At 49.8% G+C, this 25,782-nt stretch overlaps 14 protein-coding genes across 14 annotated transcripts; 7 read left to right on the forward strand and 7 right to left on the reverse strand.

The window, feature by feature from the left end:
* Positions 1–989: 989 nt before the first annotated feature.
* M437DRAFT_70108 (uncharacterized protein) lies at positions 990–2,606 on the reverse strand (the record flags this gene model as incomplete). The annotated part of the gene is made up of 1 exon (XM_041025402.1): positions 990–2,606. The coding sequence occupies one exon, from the start codon at positions 2,604–2,606 to the stop codon at positions 990–992; it is 1,617 nt and encodes a 538-aa protein (XP_040875299.1).
* A 1,189-nt stretch (positions 2,607–3,795) lies between these two features.
* M437DRAFT_88742 (uncharacterized protein) lies at positions 3,796–4,368 on the forward strand (the record flags this gene model as incomplete). Its single annotated transcript, XM_041028896.1, has 1 exon — positions 3,796–4,368. One exon carries the CDS (start codon positions 3,796–3,798, stop codon positions 4,366–4,368), a length of 573 nt encoding a protein of 190 aa, XP_040875300.1.
* Positions 4,369–5,962: 1,594 nt separating this feature from the next.
* M437DRAFT_13686 (uncharacterized protein) lies at positions 5,963–6,346 on the reverse strand (the record flags this gene model as incomplete). The annotated part of the gene is made up of 1 exon (XM_041018723.1): positions 5,963–6,346. A coding segment is annotated over one exon (384 nt), but the record flags the coding sequence as incomplete, so codon positions are not given.
* Positions 6,347–6,916: 570 nt separating this feature from the next.
* M437DRAFT_70111 (uncharacterized protein) lies at positions 6,917–7,675 on the forward strand (the record flags this gene model as incomplete). Its single annotated transcript, XM_041025403.1, has 3 exons — positions 6,917–6,934; positions 7,152–7,456; positions 7,513–7,675. The coding sequence occupies 3 exons, from the start codon at positions 6,917–6,919 to the stop codon at positions 7,673–7,675; spliced, it is 486 nt and encodes a 161-aa protein (XP_040875302.1).
* A 307-nt stretch (positions 7,676–7,982) lies between these two features.
* On the reverse strand, positions 7,983–8,682 carry M437DRAFT_12403 (uncharacterized protein; the record flags this gene model as incomplete). Its single annotated transcript, XM_041018658.1, has 2 exons — positions 7,983–8,450; positions 8,509–8,682. Coding segments are annotated over 2 exons (642 nt in total), but the record flags the coding sequence as incomplete, so codon positions are not given.
* Positions 8,683–9,154: 472 nt separating this feature from the next.
* Positions 9,155–10,414, reverse strand: M437DRAFT_70113 (uncharacterized protein; the record flags this gene model as incomplete). The annotated part of the gene is made up of 6 exons (XM_041025404.1): positions 9,155–9,292; positions 9,382–9,610; positions 9,791–9,970; positions 10,053–10,159; positions 10,219–10,250; positions 10,411–10,414. 6 exons carry the CDS (start codon positions 10,412–10,414, stop codon positions 9,155–9,157), a joined length of 690 nt encoding a protein of 229 aa, XP_040875304.1.
* Positions 10,415–10,746: 332 nt separating this feature from the next.
* M437DRAFT_70114 (uncharacterized protein) lies at positions 10,747–11,319 on the forward strand (the record flags this gene model as incomplete). The annotated part of the gene is made up of 1 exon (XM_041025405.1): positions 10,747–11,319. The coding sequence occupies one exon, from the start codon at positions 10,747–10,749 to the stop codon at positions 11,317–11,319; it is 573 nt and encodes a 190-aa protein (XP_040875305.1).
* Positions 11,320–12,631: 1,312 nt separating this feature from the next.
* On the forward strand, positions 12,632–12,945 carry M437DRAFT_59800 (uncharacterized protein; the record flags this gene model as incomplete). The annotated part of the gene is made up of 2 exons (XM_041023641.1): positions 12,632–12,751; positions 12,814–12,945. 2 exons carry the CDS (start codon positions 12,632–12,634, stop codon positions 12,943–12,945), a joined length of 252 nt encoding a protein of 83 aa, XP_040875306.1.
* Positions 12,946–13,541: 596 nt separating this feature from the next.
* On the forward strand, positions 13,542–14,005 carry M437DRAFT_59791 (Trm112p-domain-containing protein; the record flags this gene model as incomplete). The annotated part of the gene is made up of 2 exons (XM_041023638.1): positions 13,542–13,727; positions 13,793–14,005. The coding sequence occupies 2 exons, from the start codon at positions 13,542–13,544 to the stop codon at positions 14,003–14,005; spliced, it is 399 nt and encodes a 132-aa protein (XP_040875307.1).
* Positions 14,006–14,461: 456 nt separating this feature from the next.
* On the reverse strand, positions 14,462–15,856 carry M437DRAFT_59714 (uncharacterized protein; the record flags this gene model as incomplete). Its single annotated transcript, XM_041023625.1, has 2 exons — positions 14,462–14,629; positions 14,699–15,856. 2 exons carry the CDS (start codon positions 15,854–15,856, stop codon positions 14,462–14,464), a joined length of 1,326 nt encoding a protein of 441 aa, XP_040875308.1.
* Positions 15,857–16,138: 282 nt separating this feature from the next.
* Positions 16,139–17,960, reverse strand: M437DRAFT_59638 (MFS general substrate transporter; the record flags this gene model as incomplete). The annotated part of the gene is made up of 5 exons (XM_041023610.1): positions 16,139–16,755; positions 16,807–17,362; positions 17,413–17,625; positions 17,670–17,747; positions 17,847–17,960. The coding sequence occupies 5 exons, from the start codon at positions 17,958–17,960 to the stop codon at positions 16,139–16,141; spliced, it is 1,578 nt and encodes a 525-aa protein (XP_040875309.1).
* A 523-nt stretch (positions 17,961–18,483) lies between these two features.
* M437DRAFT_79143 (uncharacterized protein) lies at positions 18,484–20,891 on the forward strand (the record flags this gene model as incomplete). The annotated part of the gene is made up of 6 exons (XM_041027115.1): positions 18,484–18,560; positions 18,621–18,750; positions 18,845–18,897; positions 18,947–19,389; positions 19,436–20,331; positions 20,385–20,891. 6 exons carry the CDS (start codon positions 18,484–18,486, stop codon positions 20,889–20,891), a joined length of 2,106 nt encoding a protein of 701 aa, XP_040875310.1.
* Positions 20,892–21,160: 269 nt separating this feature from the next.
* On the reverse strand, positions 21,161–22,566 carry M437DRAFT_88752 (methionine synthase-like protein; the record flags this gene model as incomplete). The annotated part of the gene is made up of 2 exons (XM_041028897.1): positions 21,161–22,168; positions 22,354–22,566. 2 exons carry the CDS (start codon positions 22,564–22,566, stop codon positions 21,161–21,163), a joined length of 1,221 nt encoding a protein of 406 aa, XP_040875311.1.
* Positions 22,567–25,256: 2,690 nt separating this feature from the next.
* On the forward strand, positions 25,257–25,538 carry M437DRAFT_59695 (uncharacterized protein; the record flags this gene model as incomplete). The annotated part of the gene is made up of 1 exon (XM_041023622.1): positions 25,257–25,538. The coding sequence occupies one exon, from the start codon at positions 25,257–25,259 to the stop codon at positions 25,536–25,538; it is 282 nt and encodes a 93-aa protein (XP_040875312.1).
* Between the last annotated feature and the right edge of the window lie 244 nt (positions 25,539–25,782).

The following is a 25,782-nucleotide window of genomic DNA, read 5'->3' on the forward strand; positions in this document are numbered from 1 at the left end:
GTGACAGCCTGCAGCATATTGTGAGAAATCAATGTCATTTTCTGAGACGCTTGATCATCAGAGATGCCCATACCACCACTTCTTGGAAGCACAAAAAACTCATCAAAACCATCATGTCATGCCAACTTGACTTCTGTCATCTCAGCAACCTTTCAAGCTCTGGAGATGGCGTGGAGTTCAAAGGCACTTTCCAAGCTAGTGGAGTTGACGAGATCAAAGCTGGTCTGATGAATATGAAGTGGACAAGCACGTCTGAAGAAAAGATCGTCGAGGTTGCTTGATGTGGGAAGCCGGGCGAGTTGAGGAAGAGCGAAGTGAGGAAAGGACGAGCCAGTCAGCAGATCGAGAGAGAAGAGCTGCGAATGGATAGGGGAGTCGCATAACAGTTCGACAACCTAGCTCAGTAGATTACTTTTAAGCCAGCATCAAATGCACGATATCAATCGTTCGATGATTTTGTCCTTTGAGAGTCCTGCTACCACAAGCTCTCCTTGATGCTCACATGAGTATTGTGCATCGACAGGGGCTAGAGGTCAGACCATCTTTGATGCTGGAGACAGCTTCTCAGGGGTATCAAAATCTTAGCTTGACAAACTTCTCTTGGATCAGCATTGGAAGGCGCATCATCTTCAGCTCGAATTGTGTGCCCACTGAGATGCCTGATGACACAAGTCCTTCTCAAATCAAATTTATGACTGGCGAATACTCTGCATTCGATGCTACCTTCTTCTTGTTCTACCTACCTTGGCAATCCTCATCACGCACACGTTCGCTACCCATGCTTGATTCCGAAGAACGTGATCCAAGCATCTTGACCTTGGTAGCTTGGAATCATCGAAGTCGGAAGCTCGATGCACATAGTGCCGTTGCTGAAGAACCATGCATGCATGCATATTGTGTCTTGATCGTGACGTTTGCACACTAAAATTGTGATAAAACTTGAAGACGTCTGCTCTGGCACATTGAACTGCTTGATTAGACAATCAAAGTCAGGTTTTCCTTCCTCTACTTTGAGGAGAATTAATCCAGACTCCTGCAAAGTTTCGTTGCGCCAAAACATCCTGACCATACCTACGAAAAGGCACAGGAGCCGAGATGCGCATCTTGCCAGATCCCCAAAGCGCCATCGAACCCCTACGCTTTTGACCATCAGAGTCTGTGAACCAGGTTTGAAAAGCCCGGCCTGTAACCTGGGTAGACGGCGAAAATCTACAAATGGCGAGTGTGACGGAATGTCCTTGCCGTCCAATTGTCAGCTCGCCTTCAAAATATCCTTGCTGTCTAGGCCTTGTCGCTTCCCAGATATGCATGTGGTGATGACCATTGGTGCCTGGGTTATATGAGTATTTATACAGCAACCACGTTCCAGACAGATTTCCTCGATCCAGTGCCAAGTGCTTTGGAAACTTCTTAGAGTTGTTGCTTCTGAGCGTGCGTTTCATGCTGTCGATGTGAGATTGCAACTCATTCCAGTGCATCTTCGCCAGCGTCGACCAACGCCTGCTGTCCAATGCTTTGAGTGCCAGTCCATGATCAGCCACTGCGTCTTGCGTAGCATCTTGTACACCAACAGACATCGCCTGGTTAGCTTCATCTTCGTCTTCGGCAAGATCTTCTAAACTACTGTCCGATTCGTTGTCTGATGCGTAGTTTTCAAGTTGAGGATGCTTTGCAAGATATTTCTTATCTCGTCGGTTTGGCCTCCAATTCTTCGGACGTAGGCGAGGGTTCTGTAACAGGCATTCTTGATTTGTGTGGAGTGACATATTAGATGTTGAGTGATGAGGTACGCTGCAATACATTCTCGAAGCAGAATGCGAGTCTTCCCCGACTTGCGAGATGTCGCGTTTCGACGGTCGTTGTGGCGCTGTTGGTTTGGAGGGGTTGCTGTTCTTTTGCTCTTTTGATTGTCGATCGTGCTCAGCAATGGCGAAGTCAACAAGCTCTTCGAACGTAAGAGCCGATCCTTCGTCCAACGCCAGAACATTGCGATCCTTCAACAACGCATTGCGCCACTCGTTATACTCAGGGTCGAAGGCATCAAGGAATGCCATCTTCAAGAAGGTTTCCGGAAGACGCTGCTCCGTATTGTGACCGACCAAGTGATTGTAACGATTGAAAGCATCTTGAAGCTGATCGGCAATCATTCTAGGTGAGGTATCCAGTTCGTATCCTACCATAAGATCTTCACTAAACAGCTTGAATATCTGTTGGCTGTCGGAGACGCGATATTTCGACTTGAGGTTGAGGTAAGTGTGATGTGCGTTCAAGCCTTCAAATTCACCAAAGTCGATATCCGAGGCGCTGCGCATAGCCTTCAGTAAGCTTTCGTTGCGAGCGCGCCAGATCGCAGTGCGTCTGATGTTGTCATTCCATTCCGCGATGGTACTTTGTGTTTCGTCTAGTGGCGATGGATGCTTCGATTCACCATTGAGGACAGCGTCAGTGCCTGCCATCAAGGCAGCGTGTTGCAATGCATCACTCCATTGCTGCCAGTCAGCTTCACCTTGTAGCTTGGGCAAGGCATCATGGTATCTCTCATGAACACAGCTGACCTTTGCTAGTTTTTTCACAGAAGGGTCAGAGAGCGTGAGACGACCATTCATGGCTGCGACGCGTGTGCTAATTTGTGTGGAGAGAAAGACGTTGATATGCTCGGGGTGTTGATGTGCCGAAAGCGCGAGACGCAGCGCAAGCAACGCCAAGCAATTTGCTCACTCTTCGCTCCACATAGAGATGATTGCTAGATGTTAATTGTTGAACATCAAAGAGTTATTTCTAGTCAAGGGTCGTCCGCTGAAAGTCGATTGAACGTATCACTCTCAGTGGATACTGCAGAGATATGATTAGGTCTGTGCATCTTGACAATCAAATTTTGGTAGACCATCTCAGCTGTAGACACGCTTCGACCATTCTATACATCAAGCACAACTATTATGAATGATTTGTGCAAAGTACTCTATCTGATACAAGTCACGACAACCTCACCTCTTGCTCATTTCCTTGTTGGGGGGTTTTTTATTTCGCATAGCGCAGGATCTCGACCCAAATTTCCTCGTCAAACAATAATCATCGACATACCATCTGACAAGAAACGTAAGACCGAAGAGGAATTTCCGACCAACGAACCTCAAACCTCCTCGAATCCAACCATATCGACTCCGACGAATGCTTTCATTGTCTTCAGTCTGATTGGCGACGTGCACAGTGGATACAAGCAAAAAAAAGCCAGGCATACACAACGGCCGCGACATTGCAAACTCAGCAGCTCACAAATGTTACAACAAGAAATGAGGAAAAGTGTCTATCCCAGAACAACTAGAGCCAGAGCACGAGGACCTGCGTGAGGGAGAATATTGTTGGCTCGAGTAATACGAAGACCCGGAAAAGACTATGAAGGATGCGCTTTCAAATGTTCGCTTACGCCATGATGGGGGCCTGCGGCTCGGTGGGCGTGATGAAAGAGAAAATATCATTGTTGTCTGGGTTGAAAGGCGTGAACTTAACCTATCCACCATATCGTGAGATGACCAACAAGGTCAATGGACCTGATCAGGAAGTTGACTGGAGGATTACAGAGGTCGTGAAATGCTTCCTTCTGTTTCCAGCCACCCCTTGCTGGAGACACGCTTTCTATACATCAATCACGATCTTTACGAAGGGGTTGCACAACGTGTTCCGTCCGAATGAAGCCACTGCTGCCTCACCTGATCTTGCCCATCCCTTTGTTGTTGACATATAGTGATAAAGTGTCCAACTCACTGCGCTTTTCTTTCAGAGACTAAAATCGCCAACATGCCATCGACTAGGAAACGCAAGGCCATCGACGAACCCCCGACTAAGGAGAAGCCAAAAGCCGCCACATCTTCTCAGCCTCGATCAACAAACTCCACCAAGCCAACTCCACAATACATCTATGTTTTACAAAGCCTAGACGTACATCCTGGTCGTCGCACATCCGAACAAGACCTACTTGGTGTCTACACCGATCCCAAAACTGCAAATGCAGCAGCCCATGACTGGTACAATAATAATCCAGCCTGGCTACGGCGATTGACCATACCAGAACATCCCACGCCAGAACATGAGAGTCTACGAGATGGCAGATACCGCGATATGCCACACGGCGAAGGAGTCGACGATGATTCAAACGACAGAATTGCACAAGTGCGTTTACGCCATGACGATGGTCTTCGCTTTGGTACATGCAATCAGTTAGGCAAGATCTCTGTTGTTTGGGTAGAGAGAAGGCAGCTCAACCCACTCACAATACCAGCGTCCACACGACCGAGAAAACCTGAAATAACCTACCTGCCAGATGGTGGAATGGCGATAGACGTCACCGAATACTATCATTCAAATCGATAGAACGAGTAAACTCACCTTTCAACAAAGCTTTGGTCTTGGTCAGAGGTGTGAAGGTGTTGCAATTGCAGGCAATCAGACTTAACAACACACGTGCAGGAAGTTTGAGGTCATCGTTGAGCGCTTATTCGAGGGTTGTTCTAGTAATCTTGGTAATGCTGCTGGTTGCACGGATGCTTATATCAACCTCAGCCTGTGCTGGGAGAAAAGAGATTCTATGGATTGAATGATGGACTACAGATTACATTTTCCTCCTTGACCCACGTCTTCCTCTCAAGGTTCTCTGCTGTGCAGTGATCATGTGGGTCACTATAGTCTCATGTCTCAAGCAAGATGACTGAATCTAGTTGAACAAGCGATTGTATTATCCTCGAATAATCACCTAGCCATGAGCCGATTGGCTTCTTCCAGCAATGTAGTCAACTCAACCCGTTGAGTCAACCAAGAAGAAACACCTTTTACCTTTGAATCAAAACCAAGAATCCAGCATTAAGCCACCCAATTGAAACCATTTAACAGAGAATGCAGTCATCTGAACCGAGACCGGAGCAGTCTGCGTAAACACCAAGAGCATGCGGTGGGAGACGTGGTGCATGTAGAGCGTGAGAGTGGGCGTAGAAATCATCAGTGGCATGAGAAAATGAATGTAGTTGAACTGTATCTTTCGACCAAGACCATGTCAGAGAGTGTCATGTCCAGCGATTATCTGAACATTGGTCTGTGACAACCGTTGCTCACTCCGGTACGGTGAGCTGGAAGTCCTTGTACTCGTCATCTTCATCATAAAGGATCGAGAGTTTGTTCATGGGCTCGACAGGAGGTTCGTCGACTTCCATGAGGGCATTACGTTCGCGGATCAGCTCTTCGACCTCGGCATCGTCGGCCATTAGATTCTCCAGTACAGTTCTGGTCTTCTTCTCGGTGGGGGCAACAGGCTTGTCGTGGAGAGTAGAAAGTGGGCGTCTCGAGACAGCAGAAACGGCACGGCCTCTAGCATAGCCCAGAGTGTTACGCGAAGCGGCAGTAGCATTGGCATGACGAGCTGATGATGCAGTGGGAGCAGTCAGAGAAGAGGTAGGCTTGCGAGGCTGAGAGTGAACAGCAGTAGTCGTACGTAAGCGAGCAGCGGCGGTTGCAGTGGGTGCGGCAAAGCGAGGACCAAGTGTAGTGGTCGAAGATGACCTTGACAAAGCACTGGCAGCACGTCGGGCTGACAAGCTGGACGGAGCTCTGGACTGCTGCTCCTTCTCCTCGAAGGCCTTGCGAACCTTTGTGAGGTCGAGACTGAGGAAGTCATCGGCTTCCAGAGCGCGGCGGATGACATCTTGCTGAATCTTATCGGTACGAGCCATCATTTCGCGATTCTTGCGTTCAGATGGACGCACGCCGTGCTCATCAGGGGCGTTCTCAAAGGCGCCCCAATAGCCTTTGGTAGCATACTCGGGAGATAAGATTGAGTAGTCACGTTCGTGAATTGTGTCTGGATGGTCAGGTAGGGCTGGGAGAAGTCAGTGGGTGTCACAGAGAGAGATATAAGGAGGCACTCACGAATAGATCTGGGGGGCATATACTCAATGTCTGGAACACCATCATCTTGCTCCTGCTGGACAGGTTCGGCCTGGTGAATCTTGACCTTCTGCCTGCGCAGTCGAGGGCTGAGGGTCTTCTGAGCAGATGCTTTGATGGTCAAGGGAGCCGGAGTCTTTGCCTTGGCATTGGTCGTCTTCATGCCCAGGGGAGCGCGATTGCGTGGGCCTGCAGGGGTGATGAAGGCATTAGGATCCAGATTGGCCTTCTTTGTCGTCTTTGTTGTCTTGAAACCAGATTGGAAAGCGTCGTTTTCGTCATTTTGATTGCGGCGGAAGGGCGTCTTGGGAGCCTTGTTGGCGGGAGTTTTTGCCTGTTGATTCAATGGTTTGGCAGCAGCAGCAGCTTGATGGGCATAGGCCAAATTCTCCTGATCAGCGCGTGCGGCGAACATGGTGGTCGGTTGTCGTATAGTCTCAGTACATGCAGGTGGAGAAAAGTCGAGAGGGTTCCGGGCAGTGCGTCAGGCAGTAAATGTAGTCCGAGTGGTTGTCAAGTGCGTCTTTGTTTACGGTCGCTCTGACAGTCGCATGACTGGGAATTAGATGAGCAATTGCGACCGTGTCGAGTTGCGACAGCCGTGACAGGAGAGGCTGCTACGAACTATTGTCCTAACCACGGTTGCAGAAGGGAGGCCGTAAATGCTCTTGCTGGCCTTCTGTTGACGGCTCTGGGTCGACGCGGCAACGCAGCTGTCACGGACCAGCGAGTCGCCTCGGCTTGGCGGGTTGAGCTCGGAGGTCGGGCTTGTTTGTGGCAGCCTCCGTGTGGTGGTGGTCCAAACGTCTCCTTGGTCTCTAACACACCAAACTTCGAGAGCTGCCCCTGAACTTCTACTCTATACACATAATACTGCAACCGATCAAGTCCGCCTTCTCGATCTCTGTCCTCATTCCACTCAGCTTCAGCTCTCAAGCGTCTTTAATCTTCTCCCACAACCCACTAATCACAACAAACACACAAGATGGATGCCATCAAGCAGGTGCGTGTCATCAACAAAAGCTCCAACACCTTCACTCCGCATGCCACATCTACATGATGAAAACCAACGATTCCCCTTAATACACCACAAGGTGCATGATTCGAAATCGTCCAAAATACAGTCTATATCTGATCTCCCTGTCGCTGCCGCCATTTCCAGTTACCCCTCACATGCCCCACCGCTTCTTCACCCAAGCTGACATGTGTCCCAACAACAGCGCATGAACGCCCTCCGCCTCGAGGCCGACGAGTCCGCCGCCAAGAACGAGGAGCTTAAGGCAAAGGTCAAGTCGCTTGAGCAGGAGAACCTCGCCAAGGAGCAAGAGATCACCTCGTTGAAGCACAAGAACCAACTCCTCGAGAGCGAGCTGGAGAAGATTGAGTCTGGTCTCAAGGACGCAAAGGCCGCCGCCGACGAGAGCGCTCAGCACGGTACCCAGAACGAGAGCTTGCAGAGAAGACTGCAGCTCCTCGAGGAGGAGGCTGAGGAGGCCGACAGAAACTTGAGAGAGACCAACGACAAGTACGTTTGCACGTCTAAAATGCGATGCAATCCTCTTACTGACATGCTGCTTGCAGGCTCCGCCAGACCGACGTCAAGGCCGGCCACTACGAGCGCAAGGTGCAAGCCCTGGAGGCCGCCCGCGACCAATGGGAGGCCAAGTACGAGGAGATGGCCCAGAAGTACAATGCCACCAAGAAGGAGCTCGACGACTTCGTTGCCGAGATTGGCAACATCTAAGCTCACCTCTTCTCTTCACCTTTGCATCCGTTCGCCACGGCCTCTTTCTCGTATCTCCCGTCGCCTTTTTCCATCGACGTTTCTTCATCTTGGGTTGTTAGCATGGGCGTCATCACCGCTACGTAGAGAATGAGAGCATTCTCCGAGCGTTTTTTCTGAACTTGTTACTTTTCAAAGAAATCATCATCTCCCTCACACATGATACCACCACTTTGCCGATCAAATGGAAGCTTCCTCTTTGACATGAGAAAAACGAAATACTTATTTGGGTATCATGCGTGCTCTTGAAACGAAACGGATGCATCCATCACTTCCCCGTTCTAGCCTTCTTCGCAGCGGCATTCTTTGCCTTTTGCTTGACTCGAGCCTCTTTTCTCTCGCCCTTGCTCTCATATCTGAACTTCTTCTTCTTGGGCTTGCTCTTGGGATCCACCTTCTTTCCTTTTGACCAGACCGTCTTCTTCTTGACCACGTTGCCGTCCTTGCCATCAGCGTCGTCTTTCACCACAGTAGTCTGCTCCTCATCGTCTGAATCTTGCGTGAAAGCTTTTGCGTCTTCCATGGCTTCGATGGTGACTGTCGTGTACTTGTCCTCATCAACATACTCGTCCACACCGTCAATGGACGGTCTCGGCGGTGAAGCAATGCCATCCCACTCTTCTTCTTCGTCTTCTGCGGCAGATGGCTCGTCGTCCGAATCTTTGTTGGCTTTCCTGAGCAGGTCATTTACTTCGGCGACATGGCGTTCTAGGTCCACTTTTCTCTGATCGCGCAACTAGTATCCCTGATATTAGCATCTTAAAGTAGCAAGTATGTATTACAATGTCGCATACCTCTTTCCTCGCCTTGACCTTCTCTTCTTTTTCAATCTTGGCAGACTGTTCTTGGGCGTGCTTGATGCGCTGTTGCTTTCTCTTGCGGAAACCCGTGAGCCATTCGTCGCGCGCCTCAGGGTCAAATTTCAGCTCTTCGACTTGAGTGGTTGTCTTGCGGCGTTTTGCTGGTGGTGCACGAGGTGGTTGTCGTGGTGCCATGGTGAATTTTTCTTATCTCGAGAGGGTTTTTAGGCGGATGCGACGTGTATTTGTTGAGGGCGAATGTAGGCGACTTGTATGGTTTGGTCTCTGAAAAAATTATGTGCTGTTGTCTAGAAAGAGTTGCTTGGGTGTTGTTGCATAGCAGAGCAAGAATCAATTGTTGCAGAGACCAAAAAATCAGCGCCCGTGCGCAACAACGATGATGATCCCTGGACGTTTGTTGCCGAACCTCACATCCTTGTCGACCATAACATATCATTGCTTCTCTGGTCGCCGTAGCCAATGTCGACTGCCATGTTGGCAGAACTATCCCAGAGAATTGGTTTCCTCGCGAAGAAGCGATATGTCTCGATCACATCAAGGCTTTTTTCTTTCTCTTGATATAGTTTGAAGAGTAGCTTGTCGAAGGACCCAATCAAACGGAGACAGCAGCTGGATGCAGTCAATCTTCGTAGGCGCACAGATTTGGAATGGCACGAGAAGGAGGTTGCCCGGAAAAATTCTTGCTGGCGTCGTCTCTGTCAAAACGATCCCGAGCAGAAAGAGCGAAGGAACAAAAGGGCCAAAGAAAGATATCACACTGAATCAGGTTTCAAGTTGTCACAATACTTGAGACTCTGGTTGAGAGCCCATATTTGGGTGCGTGAAGAGCTGCCCTGGAAAACCCACCGTCCTGTGCTGTATACGAGCCCCGTTCGGCATCGGTGTGAGGTATGTGGCCTCATGAAACTCAGTGGCGTGCATCTGGTTTGGCGATCCATAGCCCAGCCGGATTCGTACAGCTGTCACAAATGTTATGTCAAACAAGGCGTTGAGGCCTTCATACCAAAAGGATACGAAGATATTCGTCGTTTCAAGGACCTTGTTGCACGAAAGAAGCAACTGGAGAGACCGGAATCTGATGAAGCTAGAGCTTAAAGCACTGCTGACAGTGAAAGGTCAATATAAGAACCACCGCGCTCACTGGTCACATTTGTAAGAAAGAGGGACCAGAGATCGTTCTTGGTTCAACAGAGGCATGGCTGTCCTGGAACACGACCCTCCATCAACAGTCTCACAAGCCAGCCGAGGACCTCACTGCACGTTCTTCTTCAGCCGCCAGTCCAAGGGACCAACAGAACCAATGAAAAAAAAAATTCCTCCTTGAGACTCAACAGGTGCCACCCAGTCAAGTCCCTTATGGCTCATCAGCCATGCCTGCCTTGCATTCTCAGTCCATCTCTTCGGGCTACCCCAGACGTGTCCGCCTGGCTCCCATCTGAAACTCATCAGCTTCATTGTAGTGCCAACTACCTACCTCCTCTTGGGGCCTCGGATGTGTCCGCCCGGCTCCCACTCACGTGCTCGTCAGCTCTTTGCCTGCATCGCATACCGCTGGTGATGATCCTCCTCTTCGGGTTAAATCAGATGCGTCCATCTGCCTCCGCTCCAAGGCTGAAAAGCCTGCCTGCATCGCATTACATCAGCTTGATTTGGCTTCACCCTGAGGCTACTGGTCCGACACACCACGAAGAGGTACAAGCTGATTGTGCCGGTACCTAGAGGACGTTAGCAAGAACAGGACTGGGCTACACTTACATGGGAGTCAGTGTTGTGGAGAGCACGACATGCGATGGGAAGAGAAGAAGAACTGGAGCTGGAGCTGGAAGCTACTTTTGTATCTGCTCAGGAGGGCTCGAAATCACCAATCCTGCTTACTCATCCTGGAGCTGGTCGAGCAAGATCAGTCAGCAGGAATTCTGGCACCTATTTGCTAAAATCTACAGTTCCCTAAAGCTTATGAGGCCTGCTGCCTATATCGGCCACACCCGACAAATCAGCGACGAGGATCTGAGAATATTTGCTCAGAGCACGATCCTCACCCAAAGCGAACGAATAGATTCAGAGGATCACAGAACATCACACGGCGGATTACTGAGTATTTCGCTGACTGTGATCTCGACATAAAAGGCTTGGTCGAAAGCTCTTTCGAAAACTGCACGGATCTTGACTTTATACACTACACACCAGCGATTCACCGATTTTCTAGCCAACATGAACTTCTTTGATCTTCCTTTGGAGATTCGAGTCATGGTATATGAAAACATTCTGCAAGAGGAGCACCACTTCTTCCGCGACGGCGTACCAGGTCTACTAAAAACTCGTCTCCAAATCACCCAAGAAGTGTACTCGCTCTGCAAAATCACCGCAACAGTCAGATCCGAGGTTGCACCACTATACATGATCGATCTGCTAGATATCGAGACAAGAGTTGCCAAATTCAAATCTCGACAAGGCAACAAAGGCATCGTCGTACGCTTGCTTTGCAGACCGGAGCTCCCAAGCGACTTCATGACATCCATGGAGCACGACATATTGACCAAAGCCATGGGTATCAATACGACCATCGTTTACACTCGTGGCGACGCATACGCCATACACGTACAAGGCTTTTCAAGGTTCTTAAGATATCCGCAAATACCTTCGGTCTCGTGGTCAGCCATGACCGAAAGGTTGAGTACGTGGATACGTATTCAGAACAGCACAGGACTCTTGGAATCCAAAACCGCGTTCTGTGACATTCTGGTAGAGAAGTGTCTGCGCATCACTCAAAGCGGTGGCTCTTAAGTACCAACACCAATCTTTAGTGTATGTAGCATTGAAAACAACTCTCTGGAATACTTATCGCTTAACAAGTAGTAGAAATCGTGCCTGTATCTGCATTTTTAATAGACTAGTACACATGTTTGCATGCTGTCTAGCTTGTCTGATTTGTTTCAATCAGACTCAGGGATTGCGACAAACCATCAGAAAGCTTAGGTAGTCCTTGGACAAAGCCTGCAACATTCTGCCCGTCTCGAAAAGCTGCCTAAATCAGGAGAGACTTTCGCTTTCACACATCGCGCCACGGAACACGAAAGAGCACGCCGGAAAGTCGCTATCACATTTTCCACATCAATGCGCAGAGCAAGCAAATCATAACAAAATCATCAACTCGACAACATTACACTCTTTACAACCAGATACCACGACTTTCCTGCTTTTTAGATCTTGGTGTGCTCACGCCGGGTTCAATACACCATGGCAGCCAACTACATTGCTTCTGCTGAGCAGACTATGATACTCGTCCGCCGCATTGCAGCCCACCTCGCCGTCGAGCCCAACCTTCCTGCCCCTGAAGATCTCACTCGTGGTGAAGTCGACGCTTGGATCAGAGCATTGAACACTGGAATTCACAGCCGAGTCATCGACTTGCTCGCCTTGCCTGTACTGGAATGTCTGCTTTACATGCGGTAAGTTTTTGATATCAACAATTTATGTTTTGTGTGATGACTGATTGATTATTAGTGGCAGAAATCTTGGCTCCAAGACCAAGCATCTGAGACGTGCACCCTCAGAAAGGTTTAGGCCTGTGGTTGTTAACCCCTGGGTCCGTGAGGATGTGACTTTGAACCGCGAACATCTCCCCTGGATTCCGGGTGACCGTCTTGTCGAGACTTTTGAGAGCAACGATAATGTAGAGGATGTTGTGGAAACAGAGGGGCAGGTTGCTATCGTACATCAAGGCGATGATATGGAAGAAGACTCCACCATCCCTGAGGGTCAAGGCACTCAGCTCGAAAATCCTCAGCTTGCAGTCTCTCAGCTCGATGATACCCAACCCGATGATACTCAACAAAACGCCGATGAAGACGACAGTGCCGACGGCGACACTCAGCTCGCAAACACACAGCTCAATGACACTGAACAGCAAATTCAAGACGACTCTGCGCTATCTGCGCTACCATCTATCGAGCAGACAGTTGCCGAGGAAGATCCTGCGCTACAAAACACCGAGCAGAGTGTTATCGAGACAGATCCTGATCCGCTACACGAGACCAAAGGGGTCAAGAGCAACTACAACACAAGATCAAAAGCCGTGCCGAACGCAGATGTTCCCATGGAAGACGCGCCCGAGCAGTACGACCCAAGTCGAGAGTATCCCGGTCGAATCTATTGCATTTGCAATGACACGGTTGGTGGCACCATGGTTCTATGTGAGAACCACAGAGACAACGACGTAAGTTATCTTCACGTGCAATGCTATCTTTCCTGGTTTGTTTACTGACCGTTAGTCATCAGTGCAAGGGAAAGTGGTTCCATCTCAGATGCGCTGGCCTGCACAGAAGCCCGGCGAAAAATGTGCGCTGGTACTGTATGGACTGTCGCAAGAAACTTGGTCGCGGCCTTCTCCACAACGGAGTCGTTAGATGAGAAAGCGATGAAAGAGCTGAGGTCACTGTTTAGCACTCGTCAGCCTGCTAGAACAAACATGAGACATGATCAGAGCCGAGGAATCGACAGACCGAAGAAGCATAGTTGTCGCGATGGCAGTGTGTTTGCTTCACGAGGAAGAAAAGATGGAAGATCCATGCTGAGAAGACGATAGTTGAGTGTGGGGGCCGTCGTGATGAGACCGAACAGCTGAGCGGCAGGAGCATTCCAGACCTCTTTTGTATCATAGAGAATGTGATAAGATAAGATCGAAACCCGAGAATGACAAGTCGCACTCTCCGTTCAACAAACGGTATCCTGACATGAATTTTTGACTACCTGAACATGATTGTACGATGCAGCTGAAGTGCTTTCACATGCTTCTTGATCTTAGAATCTAATCTCCGCGTCCAAACTCCGAAACACTTCCATCTTTTTTCCTCCTCTCTCCACATCTTCACAGCCCAGACCCATCGTCACTGCAACCCACCAGATCAACTTACCAACAATTACTGTCGCATTCACACCACCACTTCCTTTGGAGCCGAACTCCATCACACGAACGCGATTAAGAACAAAACACCCAGCAACAGAAAATGAAGCTCCTCACCCTCAACTTCCTCACCTGCGCCCGCAAGGCCTGCAAACAAGAACCCTCTGCCTTTCCCCTGCACCCCCGTGACGCAGAGCTCGAGCGCGTGGAAATGGAGATGAACCCCGAGTTCTTGGTCAACGTATTGCCGCGTCTAGAGTGGAAGGCAATCAGGAGTCTGGGCGAAGAGGTAAGGCTGCTCCCAATCTCAATTCTCCCCTCGTACAAGGACAAGAATGCTGATCAAGAGGATAGCTCGGTCTTCCCACCCTCCCTGAACTAGCACCAGAAGAATCAGACCTTATGGACGAAACGACAAAGGAACCTACACAAACACTCAAAGATCTACACGAGCTGCTCGTGGAAACGAGTGTGAGTAATGGAAAATTGGTGTGTGGGCATTGTGGACACGAGTATGCTGTCAAAGAAGGCATTGCCAATTTCTTGCTGCCGAGTCACTTGGTCTAAGGAACCTGGAGAAGCAAGTGGGTCACAAAGGTCACCAGGAAGAGATTTGGTAGCAAGAGTATGGCGCTGCTATGCATATGAGAGACTTGGGGGCTGAAATCTTGGAGCGGGCATAGCATGGAGCGGATGGAGGTCCTAAGCGGACATGGCTGCGGACAGGCGCGCGAGTGTATGCCGTGAGGTCGCCAAGGGCACGAGACATGGGAAGGTGCGGCAGTTCCACAGCCACTCAAGAAGGAGATATCAAGCCTTCAGAACCTGCACGCATCGAGCGTCAGTGCGAAGGATGATGGGAACATGACTATGGGAATCAATCGCAAAAAGAGCCTCGTGTTTCAGAGAGGCCTACAAACAGGTCATCCACCTGGCATTGCCCGAATCCTTGCGCCGTCGCTAGAAGAAAGAACGCAATAACCGTGTAAAACACTATCCCACCACAAACCCAAACGCCACTCCTTACTTGATATGAACATCGATACAATCCATGTCCGAGATATCGGTATCTTTGACAAGCCCTTCTGGCGGCTCCAACCTTTCACCATCGAATTCAAGATGAACAAGCCGCGCATCATCGAGCTTGAAACTTCGCCGTGCTGCATTGATCATCTTCACAAATGTCGTACTCTGCAAGCGAAAAGTAAGTAAACGTTCACGAAATGTATATTCGTTGTAGATCGAGGGCATAAAACATACCGGCCGCACTTTGATCTTGATGTCCGAGTGACCTTTTGCTTTCAGCGTGACCTTGATCAGAGGTTCCTCGACAACTGCTTCACCGTCAACAGCGGGTGTGCCTTCCGTGCTGGCTCCCCTACCGTTCGCAGCTGCAGCATTGCTTAGGTACTTGTTTGGCTTTGGCGGATCCTTCGCAGCCTTTTTGTCCTTCAGTTCTTGCCATGCTTCATCTGTTACAGCCTCGATATGGATCTTCTCGGCGTGCTCGTTGTCGGTGTTGGCGAAAGGTCCATCAGCCATAATACGGCCATAGGAGTCCACCTTGATTCCCAGACTGCGGACGGTAGTCACATCGTACACTCTTCGTAATTTGTGTACGAAGAACACGCGGCTGGCAATCGTGGGGTCCAGTGACTGCTTGCTCAGCCAAGCCTCTCGCACAGCCTGAAGGTTTTGTGATAGTTTTCGAGAAACGATAAGAGGTCCAGTGCCAGGTAATGGCGAGGTGATGAGCAGTTTGACAGTTGGATCATGAACACCATTCTCGTTCCGCTCTCGCTCCTCTTGCCGTCGTTTCTCGCGAGCTTTACGGGCATATTCGCGGATGTCCGGATCCGAGTAGTACACGGCGTCCTCGTCCTCGTCTGGGTCTGCCTCTGCTGCAGGTGTAGGTTCAAGACTGTTAACGTTCGAGCGGACCTCATCGTTCGAGGCATTGTTGTGGCTCACAGGCGCATCGTCGTCCGAGTCGTCCAGCAGCTCTATTACCGTCTCTTGTCGCGGTCGTGATTTTTGTGGTGTAGGAGCTGTCGCAAAGTTTTCTGATCCAGCAGGTGCTTGTACCGACGTCTCTCTTTCTGATGCCTTGGGTTTGATCTTGGTAGGAAGCTCAGAGCCATCCTCATCACTTATGCGCCGGCGCTTGCCCGCTCGTGATTCCTCCTCTTTTGTTTCGCTGTTCTGACTTCGCCTTAGAAGATCCTTGTCGCTTTTCTTTCTTTGACGTTGGCGTTGACGATCCTCGACAAGCTCGCTGAATGTATGCGAATGGCTGAAAATGTCTGTCGGCTCTTCTGGCTTCGCAGTCGGGTCTGGAGAGGCTGAAGCAGCGGTGGGTGTAGCCGCCGCCCACGTTGGGCGTTTGAACAGCGATCGCTTTGGTTTTCCGTCGGCCATGTGTATGAGCCGAGTCTTTGTCGTGTCTGGTGTAAGAATTGATTGGCATACGCCGCCACGATCGACGACGACGACTCGAGCGTCTTGACCAAAAAGTGACGGAAGCGCGTTGTTGCTTGACTGCGGGGTTGTCGTTGCCTTTTTGAGCTTGACATGTTTCGAGAACTTCGACGTTTCACTTTCCACTCTTCTTGATTGCCCCTTCCTCTGTTGCGTCTCGCAAGGTTCATGCTCATTACTTCATTCTACTCGTGTCTCAAATCTAAGCATCAAATCTATCATCTATGCCCCTCCCTTTTCTCCACCGTTGGCTTCTTGCTCCATCCTGACGATGAACTTCGATTTCAGTCGGATCAGATGACCGTACTTGTAGAACACAAACGGAATAGGGATGATGAGGACTTCCAAGAGTCCCAACAGTGTTCCTTGCCAGTGTGGTCCGAGAGCATTCCACATGGCAGGACCAGCTAACGGCAGCGTACCGCCTGCAATAGTGCGAGTCAACACGTTACCAGCCATGGCCGACGCTGCATACATCCCATAACTGCGTCCGATGTAGTTGGATCCATAGATGAAGGTTGCTGTTGTACCTGCTCCAAATGGCACGCCAGACAGGATGGGCCAAATGAAATGCACATTCGGTGTACAGGTCCAGGCGAACATCAAGCCGCCAATCGGCACCAGGATCGCGCCGATGCATACGACGAACACTGGCGACTCAGGAGTCGGCTTACCATTGGAATCTAGCTTCCTTCGTTGAATCATCCTCCTAAGGAGTGGTTCGCAAACGATGATCAACAAATTTCCCAGACCAATACCAAGGTATGAGAGTCCAGTGTGGCCAATCGACCATCCACGGAGTCCCACAAATACTCTTGGGTAGATGACGAAGGTCAGATCTGCTCACTGTTTAGTATTTCTTGATGTCATCGGCACTAAACTGTACTTACAATTCATCGCATAGACGATCAAGAAGTACAGATCCCAAAACCAGAGGATAGGCTCAGAGGCAGTGAGATAAATGGGTCTCCAAAGCGATGCTCTAAGTAGAGGCCAGAATGGTCGCTTCTCATCATGCTTACTCCACCACTGATTGTCACCGGTTTGCTTTCTCGTCTTCTCCGCACGACGCCTGAGAAGAGCTGGACCGTATGTTTCTGGCACCGTTGCCATCAACAGAAAAGATACTCCAGCCAAAATCAAGGTGATCCAGTGAATCCACCGCCATCCTAGGTTGTCAAATACGAAGCCACCGATAAGCGGACCGAGGACGGGCCCATTCATCAAGCCTGCACACCAGACACTGAAGGTCAAAGCCCTGTGCTTGTCTGTTGAGACATCGTTGATTGTTCCGGGCGAGTTCGATACGACCGAGCAACCGACCATTGCAGCGAAGAAACGGCATACGATTACAGTCGATACGTTTTTCGCAATGGCGCAAGGGAAGATGAAGAACATGAACGCGAATAATGTCGAGATATAAACCGGACGACGGCCAAACATTTCCTGAGCAAGCATTAGATTTGCTGGAGCTAAAATTTAGAATCTCTACTTACGCTTAGCGGAGCCCAGATCATGCTTCCAGCAGCCATACCGAAGAGGTATGTTGTCAAGCCGAGAAGGGATATCGTTGAGTTAGGCACGGCAAACTCGACAGTCATGCCGTGTGCGCCTGAAATGCCTGAAGTATATGCGGACGAGTATAAGACACTATCCGGTGTGTTAGTGCCGGCCATGATCATCGCTGCCGAGAGACTTACGTTGTGCAACTTGCAATTGTGCACGCGAAGATAGTGTGCGTCTTCCTCCAAACTGACCAATTCTTAGGATTCTCGATATCGTTCTCTTCCCATTTGATCTCGTAGTCCGGATCGAAGCATTCCGAGTGCGACTGTAGTGGAGGTGGGATGCTTCTGGAAGCGGTAGGCTCGAGATCTGCGAATGCTACAGTGTGATCATCCCGCCCGTCAACACTACCCTCTGCGTGGACGCAATCGAGCGAAGTATGCGAAGAGCTTGCTGAACTCCAGGTGATCTCGTGCACCTCCTTCACATCGGTCTCATATGGTTCCGTCGCTGATTGCAACTTCTGTGATGGCTCCATCTTATCGGTGTATACACAAGCTTCAGGTTGCTTTCTGTCCCTTAGCAGGGCGATAGGATACTCGAACAGAATATAAGACAAGGATATGAGGCTCGCGAAAATGAGTTGTGAGTGGTTATAGACAGTATATCATACTCTTGCAATCATTGAGAATAAAGATATCTCGATATCTCTTCATCGGATCACTAGCCGTCCCCAGTGTGGTTGGGACATTTTGCGTATAACCATTTCTTGACACCATACGATGCGAGGACGAATCACAGACGTCCAGAATCAACTTCTTCCCTGCCATCTGAATCCCTTTACGATCAATCCTGCGATAAGAAGAGCGAAGAAGACGGAAGACGGCCCGGCTTCTGATCTGAGCAAGGAAGTCGCGAGAGATCTTTGTGCTTGGCGCTCTCTGACCGGATCGAAGCGGGCCGTAAAGCAATCTTTTGCGACACCGGCCTGCGCCGGTACACAGAGGTTCCAAGGGCCGGCACACCGGACCGTCCTGTCCCCTCAACACCATCCAATAGCCATGGAGAGCAATGTGCAGCAAACGCCCGAGAGCGTGCGACCTCCTAAGCGTGTTTCGCAAGCATGTGAAGCCTGCCGGCACGTCTCGCTATAACGAACCGAACATTTTTGACCTCATACTGATATTGCAGAGTACAGTCGCAAAAAGTCGAGATGTCCTGGGGAGAAGCCTGCGTGTTCTCTTTGCACAAGATTGAAACAGACTTGTGTATATGCGGATGATGGATCCATGCCAGAGGCCAGATCGGCCGCCATAGAGCGACGAATGGTAAGCCTTATCGCAGCCCGGACCCAAAGGGCTTATCCCATAAATTGTTTCTGAAGTATAAGCCATCTGGTTATCGTGCTGACTTGACTCGAAGAATGCTCGCTTCTCAGAGTTGGAGAACAAACTCGAAACTCTTCTCAGAGCCATGTGCGTAGATACGTGCACTAATCGAAGACAATAACGCTAATTTGCGAAGACCTGGTACACCACCTACAGTACTACCACGAACCCCGCTTGAGTCTCATGTCGAGAGCTCACGAGCATCGCCAAGGGTGCCGTCGTCGCGAAGGAGATCTCTCGAGATGCCCGAAGGTACTACCCCGTCAGGATTACAGATACCACATGAGCCCACACGCCTTGAGGTTGCTGTCCCTATCCTGATGAAGAAATGGAACTGCCAACCTATCCCATTGTTTCATCCCAACCTGGAGAAGGACTATATGACAAGAGGGTCAGAAGTCCAATTCGCCATTCTCGCAATGGCAGGTCGTCTCAATGCACGAGGTCCTGAAGTCGATGATTGGTGTGAGGCTAATGCTCATCGTGCAAGGGAGCTAGCCTTGGGCAGAGTACTTGCTGGTGAGGTCAGACTGAGTACCATACAAGCATTCATATTGCTGTCGTTCTTAGACTTCACGAGTATGTGCGTCTCAATCTACATTCGTTCAACGGCTAATGATCACAGACGACAATGGGCAACGATCACATCTATTCCTTGTTAACGCCATTTCTCTTGCCCAAACATCTGGCCTTCTGGACCCACAAGTAGTTATCAATAATCCAGTCGAGCTTGAGGAGCGAAGGCGCTGCTTCTGGAGCATTGCCATCATGGAGAACATGTTCAACCTGCAGGCACTGACGTTCAGTGCCAAGAGCAATACCTACCATGCTTCTTTTAAGCCAGTCAGTCCTAATGCAACCTCGAAAGGAGAATTGGTGGCACCATCTTCCCAGAACATCGTGGCCGACGGTCCAGTTCCTGGTATAATTATCAACACATTGCCCATGTTCGACATTTTCAAGAAGGCTGCGAAATACGTTACAGATACTAAAAGTGGTGTGCTTCCCCACCCGCCATGGCATCAGCAATCAGACTATGCCGCGATACAGGCCGATATACTGGAGTTGGAGTCCAACTTCTATCCAGAGTATCGATTCGACAGGACGAAAATGACACAGCACTCCAAAGAGGCCATTGAGCAGAACTGGGCCTTTTGGAGCTGCTGGCTAGTAAACCAATTCATGTACCACACGATCCACATGCTGCTAAACCATCCTTTCCTCATATCGTTGCGAATAGCTGCTGCTGGACGTTGTCCCAGAACCTTCAGTCAGTCTACCTCGGATCAAGTGGTGGTGCATTCGAACTGGATCATCCGTCTGTTAGACCTACTCGAAGAGAAGGAGGTCAATGTTTCTGATCCGTTTCTGGCTTACTGCATCTCGGTCGCGATAACAGTGTTCATTCACTATCGCAACGCAGAGATACAAAGTCTGAGACAGAATGCAGAGAAGGGACTGTTCAAAGGTCGCCAAGAACTAGGGGAACTTTCATCGCTGCTGAAGAATGTTGAGCGTATGGTATGACGAAACTACCTTCGTGGAACTTACAATTTAGCTGACGCAATGCACAGAGGAAAGCGTTAGACAGACTCGAGGCCATGGACACCTCACGTCGCTCAACAAGTCCGCAGCCTACGACCACAGGCGGCAGCAAGCAAGATCTACTCTGGGAAATTCTCATCTTTCACTCGCCAAGCAGATCCATCGCTACTGGCCAAGGTCTTTTCAGCAAAGAATTTGCCGCGCCTCCCAACGAAGCTGTATCCAGAGATGCCACCTCAATGGTGCGACCCACTCAGTCAACAGTCCAAAACATCACTTCTGCAGATGGCTTCCAAAGCTCTGTGGGCCCGTCATTCGCAAGACCTCCACATCCCGCTCCAGCCACAGCCATGTCTACAATCCCTGCTACACCCGGCCAACAACCCACCTTCATGCCTGGAATCGCACAGTTCTCCACGCCGGCAGATCCGAACTTGATGGCTTTCAACGACCAGAATCTCGCTGCTATTACAGAGTTCTTGGATCAGAATTCAGGAAGAATGTTCAATGAATGGTGGGATTTTGGAGATTTGTAGTTGAAACTGCTGTAGGGATGTTGAAGATTATAGATATTTTGGGTATGTACATAAAGTATCTTTGTGTGAGGGGTCGTTGGTATCTTTTGACTGGTGCTTGTTGAATAGCCGTAAAATGCGATGCATGAACAGAAATACGAAAACAAAAATGTGATGAGTCTCCCTTCCAAAATCGGGAGTGTCCAAGAAAGACTGAAAATGATCCAATGAATGCTTTTTGTCAAGCAGAATAATGAGAATGAGAAGAAGCTTTGTCACAAAGCCTCTGTTTAGGGCTGGCTGGGCCAGATCTGGTCAGCAATGCCTCTGACGAGCTGCAACTTCTTGCGCATATCCTCGTAACCAAGAGAGTTACCCTCGGCGTGCGAAGCAAAACCGCACTGAGGCGAAACACCAACACGCTGGAGAGCCTCCTCTCTCGACTGACCGCTACCCTCAGCGATGAAGTCAGCAGCCTGGTACACGCGCTGCACCATCTTCTCCTTGTCCTCAAGCTCGGGGAACTTGCTGGTAACAACACCGAGAATGACGTTCTTGTTCCTGGGGAGGTGCTTCAGGGGCTCGAAACCACCAGCGCGAGGAGTATCGTATTCGAGGTAGTAGGTATCGACGTTGAGGTCCTTGAAGAGCTTGGAAGCAATGTTGTCGTAGGCGCCCTCGCTGAAGTGACGGCTGCCCATGTAGTTTCCACGGCACAGATGGATGCCCAAGTGCATATCCGCGGGACGCTCGAAGCAAGCGTTGTAGAACTTGACGTAGGCGTCGAACATCTCGTCGGCGGTCTTTGTGTTGCCCTTGTCGGCCTTCCAGCCAGTAAGCATGGCTTCAGAGCAGAAGTAAGCAAGGTTAGGGTCATCGATTTGGATGTTGCGGATTCCGGCATCGTGCAAGAGCTTCAACTCGGTCTGGTATGCCTTTGCGACATCGGCAAAGTACTCCTCATCGTTGGCGTAGACATCCTGAGGGAAAGCGCGACCAGCACGGTAGCGGAAGTGGTACCAAGAAGGAGAAATAAGAGTGAGCTTGATGTTCTTCCATTCGTCTTCGGGAACGTTGGCCTTCATGACTTCGAGCTCGCGGGCGTTGCTGGTGTGGCCGGGGTGGCTGATCTTGCTCACGCACACAGTCACGGCGTTGGGGATCTCCTTGGCCTCGAGGAAGGACTTGACATCGGGTGCGTAGTCACGGAACATGGAGGCATCGTAGCCCTTGAGGACACCGAGCTGGCGATCTTCCATGCCGTTCAGCTCCTCAAAGAAGGTACCCCAGAACATATGCTATCGTCGTGTCAGATCAATATTCGTTCATTGATATTCTTGCTCGTTCTTGTGTAATCATTCCGCAAGACTTGTAATCGTGCACTTCTTTTGAGTATTTGGTAAGAAGGAATTGGATGGGTATGAAGGAAAGATGTGATGTCATGTGTTTAGAGCAATCTTCGAAAAGAGGAAAGAGCACATACCCTGGTGTACTCTCCACTGGAAATAGCATGGAAACCACAATCTTTCTGGAGCTTCACAACCTCAGTGACTGCCTTGTCCTCAATGGGCTTCAATTCAGAAGCGTCAGCCTTGCCAGCGGCCACAGCATAACGCTTCTGGACAAGCTCATCGGGACGAAGCAACGAGCCGACGTGCTCAGCTCTGAAAGGAGGGCTTCTCTTGGCAGTCGACATTTTCTTTTGTGATTTTAATGGTATTTTCCAGAGAAAAGTGAAGAGGGGAAATTTGTTTGCTACGTCTTCTTTAGCCCCGCCGCAATATAACTGCAAGAGGGTTTCAAGATGTTTGGGCGAGCAGCGACGACCCCACCAAGCCCCACGACCGGCCTCGGGGCCTGAGCCTTGGCGTCTTCACCGCCTTGTCGCTTGGTGGCAGTATGAGCATATACTAACCAGACAGCTACCTGAGGTAGGTAAATATCAGGCATCCAATTTGCCCTACCATATTACAATGGTTTCTCAACGTTCAGGCAGGTGTTATTCAAGTGCTTCTGTCTGCACTTTTCCAGAGGGTTATCACTCTGGGCAAGCTCGTTTGAACACAGTCTTGTCTGTCCCTGATCCAGTTTCTTGTTATGCATCAATGGATGGACCAGATCTTACAATCGCAAATACCTTACCTACCATGCCAGATATCTGGCGATGACGACCATCATCTAGTAAGCTATCGACTCATGCTCGCCAAGGGTCGTGTCCGTGTTGGAGGCGGCCGCTTCGACATATAAACTCTGCATCAGCCCACATAGAAAGGCATCAGCAATTCAACATGCGCACACTACCTTTCCGAGCAGAATTTTTTCTGCTACTCTGGACGGTAGCATCTGGAGGTACAACTGGATATGGATCGTCGACACCATTTCCGCGGGACACCTCTTGAGATCGATGCTGTATTGAATGCATATCTTGACATTCCAGCTAAAGAGGTGATTTCTGTTTGCAACCATACGAACTGTATGTCGAAGAGACATAAGTTGGCTACCGAACGACCATATGACACCACTGTTATGGTCTGGACCACAAATGTGACCACCAGCGAATCTGATGGAAAGGACAAGTTTGCATATGCAACATCAAAAAATTCCGATGGGAAATCTCAAGATGCTCCAGAAGCGATGAATGCGGAGGCAACAAAGGCTCGCTCGATGGAATGAGCAGATGCAAGGGCGTAAGTGTCAACTCCGTACCCTGTCAAAGCCTTCCGTCTTGACATTCGGATTCAATTTGCGGACAAAGACATGCAGTGGGAAGACTGTATCTGTATAGACATGGAGCTCAGCCACAGTGACCCATTAATCCGACCCCATCGCCATGAAAGACTGATGAGTCAGTATCCCGTGGAGACACCAAGATTGATTGCGGAGTACAGATCGGAAGAAAAAGACGAGCCTGTTGATATGGAGGGCGGACTTGCGAATGCTGTAGACACTAATCAATTAGCGCTGCAAGCAGAAACAGAAGCAAGTTATCGTGTCAGTCCACTAGCGAGATGGAATTCAAAGCCAATCCAGCGTGAACTGATATGAGAGATATTATGACTTGCAATCAGCAACCTAGTACATACGGCCACAGTCAGCTGAAAACTGGGCATCCCGTCCGCTCTGCCATACATAAGCAGTTGAACGGCAGATTAGTACTACGGTGGGTGACCACGTGGGAATCCCTGCTGCTGTATGTTTTGCATCTTGCCTTCTTTTTTTGCTCGTGTGACTGGTCTTTGTCTCTTCGGAAAACCGTCCTTCGCTCTTGCTGTCGAAGAGTTGCGCAAATCGTAATATAAGCCAGTACAGGCAGCCAACCTCTTCCAATCCATCAAGTGCGTCACAACCTTACCTTTTCCCTTTTGCCTCTTTGAAAATGCATGAGCTACGGAGTGTCGCTCTGCGAATTATTTTTCATACGACTCGCTCTGGCGCCTGAATATTTTGAACTCAGCCGTACTCTAAGCGCGCATGCTGTGTACGTCGTCATCCTCTCCGAGTCAGCCACTGTATCTGATCAAAATGGGTGTCCGCTCTTTCTGTAACGGGAGCAGTTTCTCCAGGACCACTCACTTGGCCGAAGACAAGTTCATGGCAATTTTCTTAACAAAGTACTCGGAATAAGGCGGCTCGACACCCTCAGCCAGCTGACGTCTTTACCGTGTGTGTGGCCACAAGATGTGCTTTTACTAGATTCAGTCTTCCAAATCTCATGTATTCGACCAAATACGATACATGATCGAGCTCTGTTGCTAGCTCGCGCTCCTTCGAAACGGTAGGATGCTTGACCAATGCTTGTTTTCAGCACTGCTACAGTATTGCTAGCGACTCCGCATCTCTCCATTGACCGGCAACCTAGTTGCAGAGACGAATAAACAGATCATTATGGCGGGAAACACTTCTATGGAGAAAGAAATGCTCGTTGGCTGCTAAGAATTATCGATAAACGAAGACTGAAGGATTCAAGAATCGATCCTTCGCTTGTAAGTACCTTATACTTATAACGTGGTGGCTGACCCCGCTCCGTGTGTAGGTTTGCCTGCGCCTACCACAATATAGGCGTGCCTTCCCTCTCGGGCGCGAGATGCAAGTCTCTGAGTTTGTCGCCTTTCATCCTTCCTCGCACCGCGGAAAATCGTGCATGTCCGTTTCTTTGCAAAAGCATCCAAATCGAGTCTAGATTGAGTACACCTTGGAGGACCAGCAAGCCCATTGCACTATCCGAAAAACCAATCACCAAACTCATATCGGCCAGGCAGAGCTTCACCTGCCGAGCAAAGCTTCTTCCCGAGCCAAGTATACGCCATTTGGACCAGACTCGTTACACCGCGTCACTGCTGTCCAGCCTTTCTTCGAACATTACTCGATCATCATAGTAGGCTGATCATGGGCACACCAACCTGGGCCATCCCCGTCGGCGTCCTCGGAGGCCTCTGTGTCGTATGTCTAGCCTTTATCTGGTGGTACATCCCTCGCCTGTACAACAAGGGAATGCAACAAGATATGCAGCGCCTAGCTGCCGAGAAAACAGAGCGCGAACGGCAAGCAGCTGCGTTACGAGAAGCCAATGGAGAATCTGTTGATTTGGAAGCTGGTGAAGGTGTTACGGTTGTGACGCCGGCGCCGGCGAAGTTCAAGTACACGCCTCCTGCGTATACTGCTTATTAGAAGATAGAAATTATGGAGCGAGGATGATTAATTATTGGTTCATGGGAAGGGGTTATGGAGGACTAATAAATGCTTTTGGCCCGGCGTTTGGGTTGGGCTGTCTGCAATGTTGATGAGGCTGCATTGCTTGTTGATGAATGAATGGTCACGGTTTTTCCATCTACACACATGACATTGTTTTTGACCCATCTCGTGCCCGACCCCGGCCATCGTGGTGCATGACGGTAGTCTGTGAGGACAGACG

The sequence above is a fragment of the Aureobasidium melanogenum genome (genome assembly GCF_000721775.1).
Source record: "Aureobasidium melanogenum CBS 110374 unplaced genomic scaffold scaffold_34, whole genome shotgun sequence".
Classification (NCBI taxonomy): Eukaryota; Fungi; Ascomycota; class Dothideomycetes; order Dothideales; family Saccotheciaceae; genus Aureobasidium; species Aureobasidium melanogenum.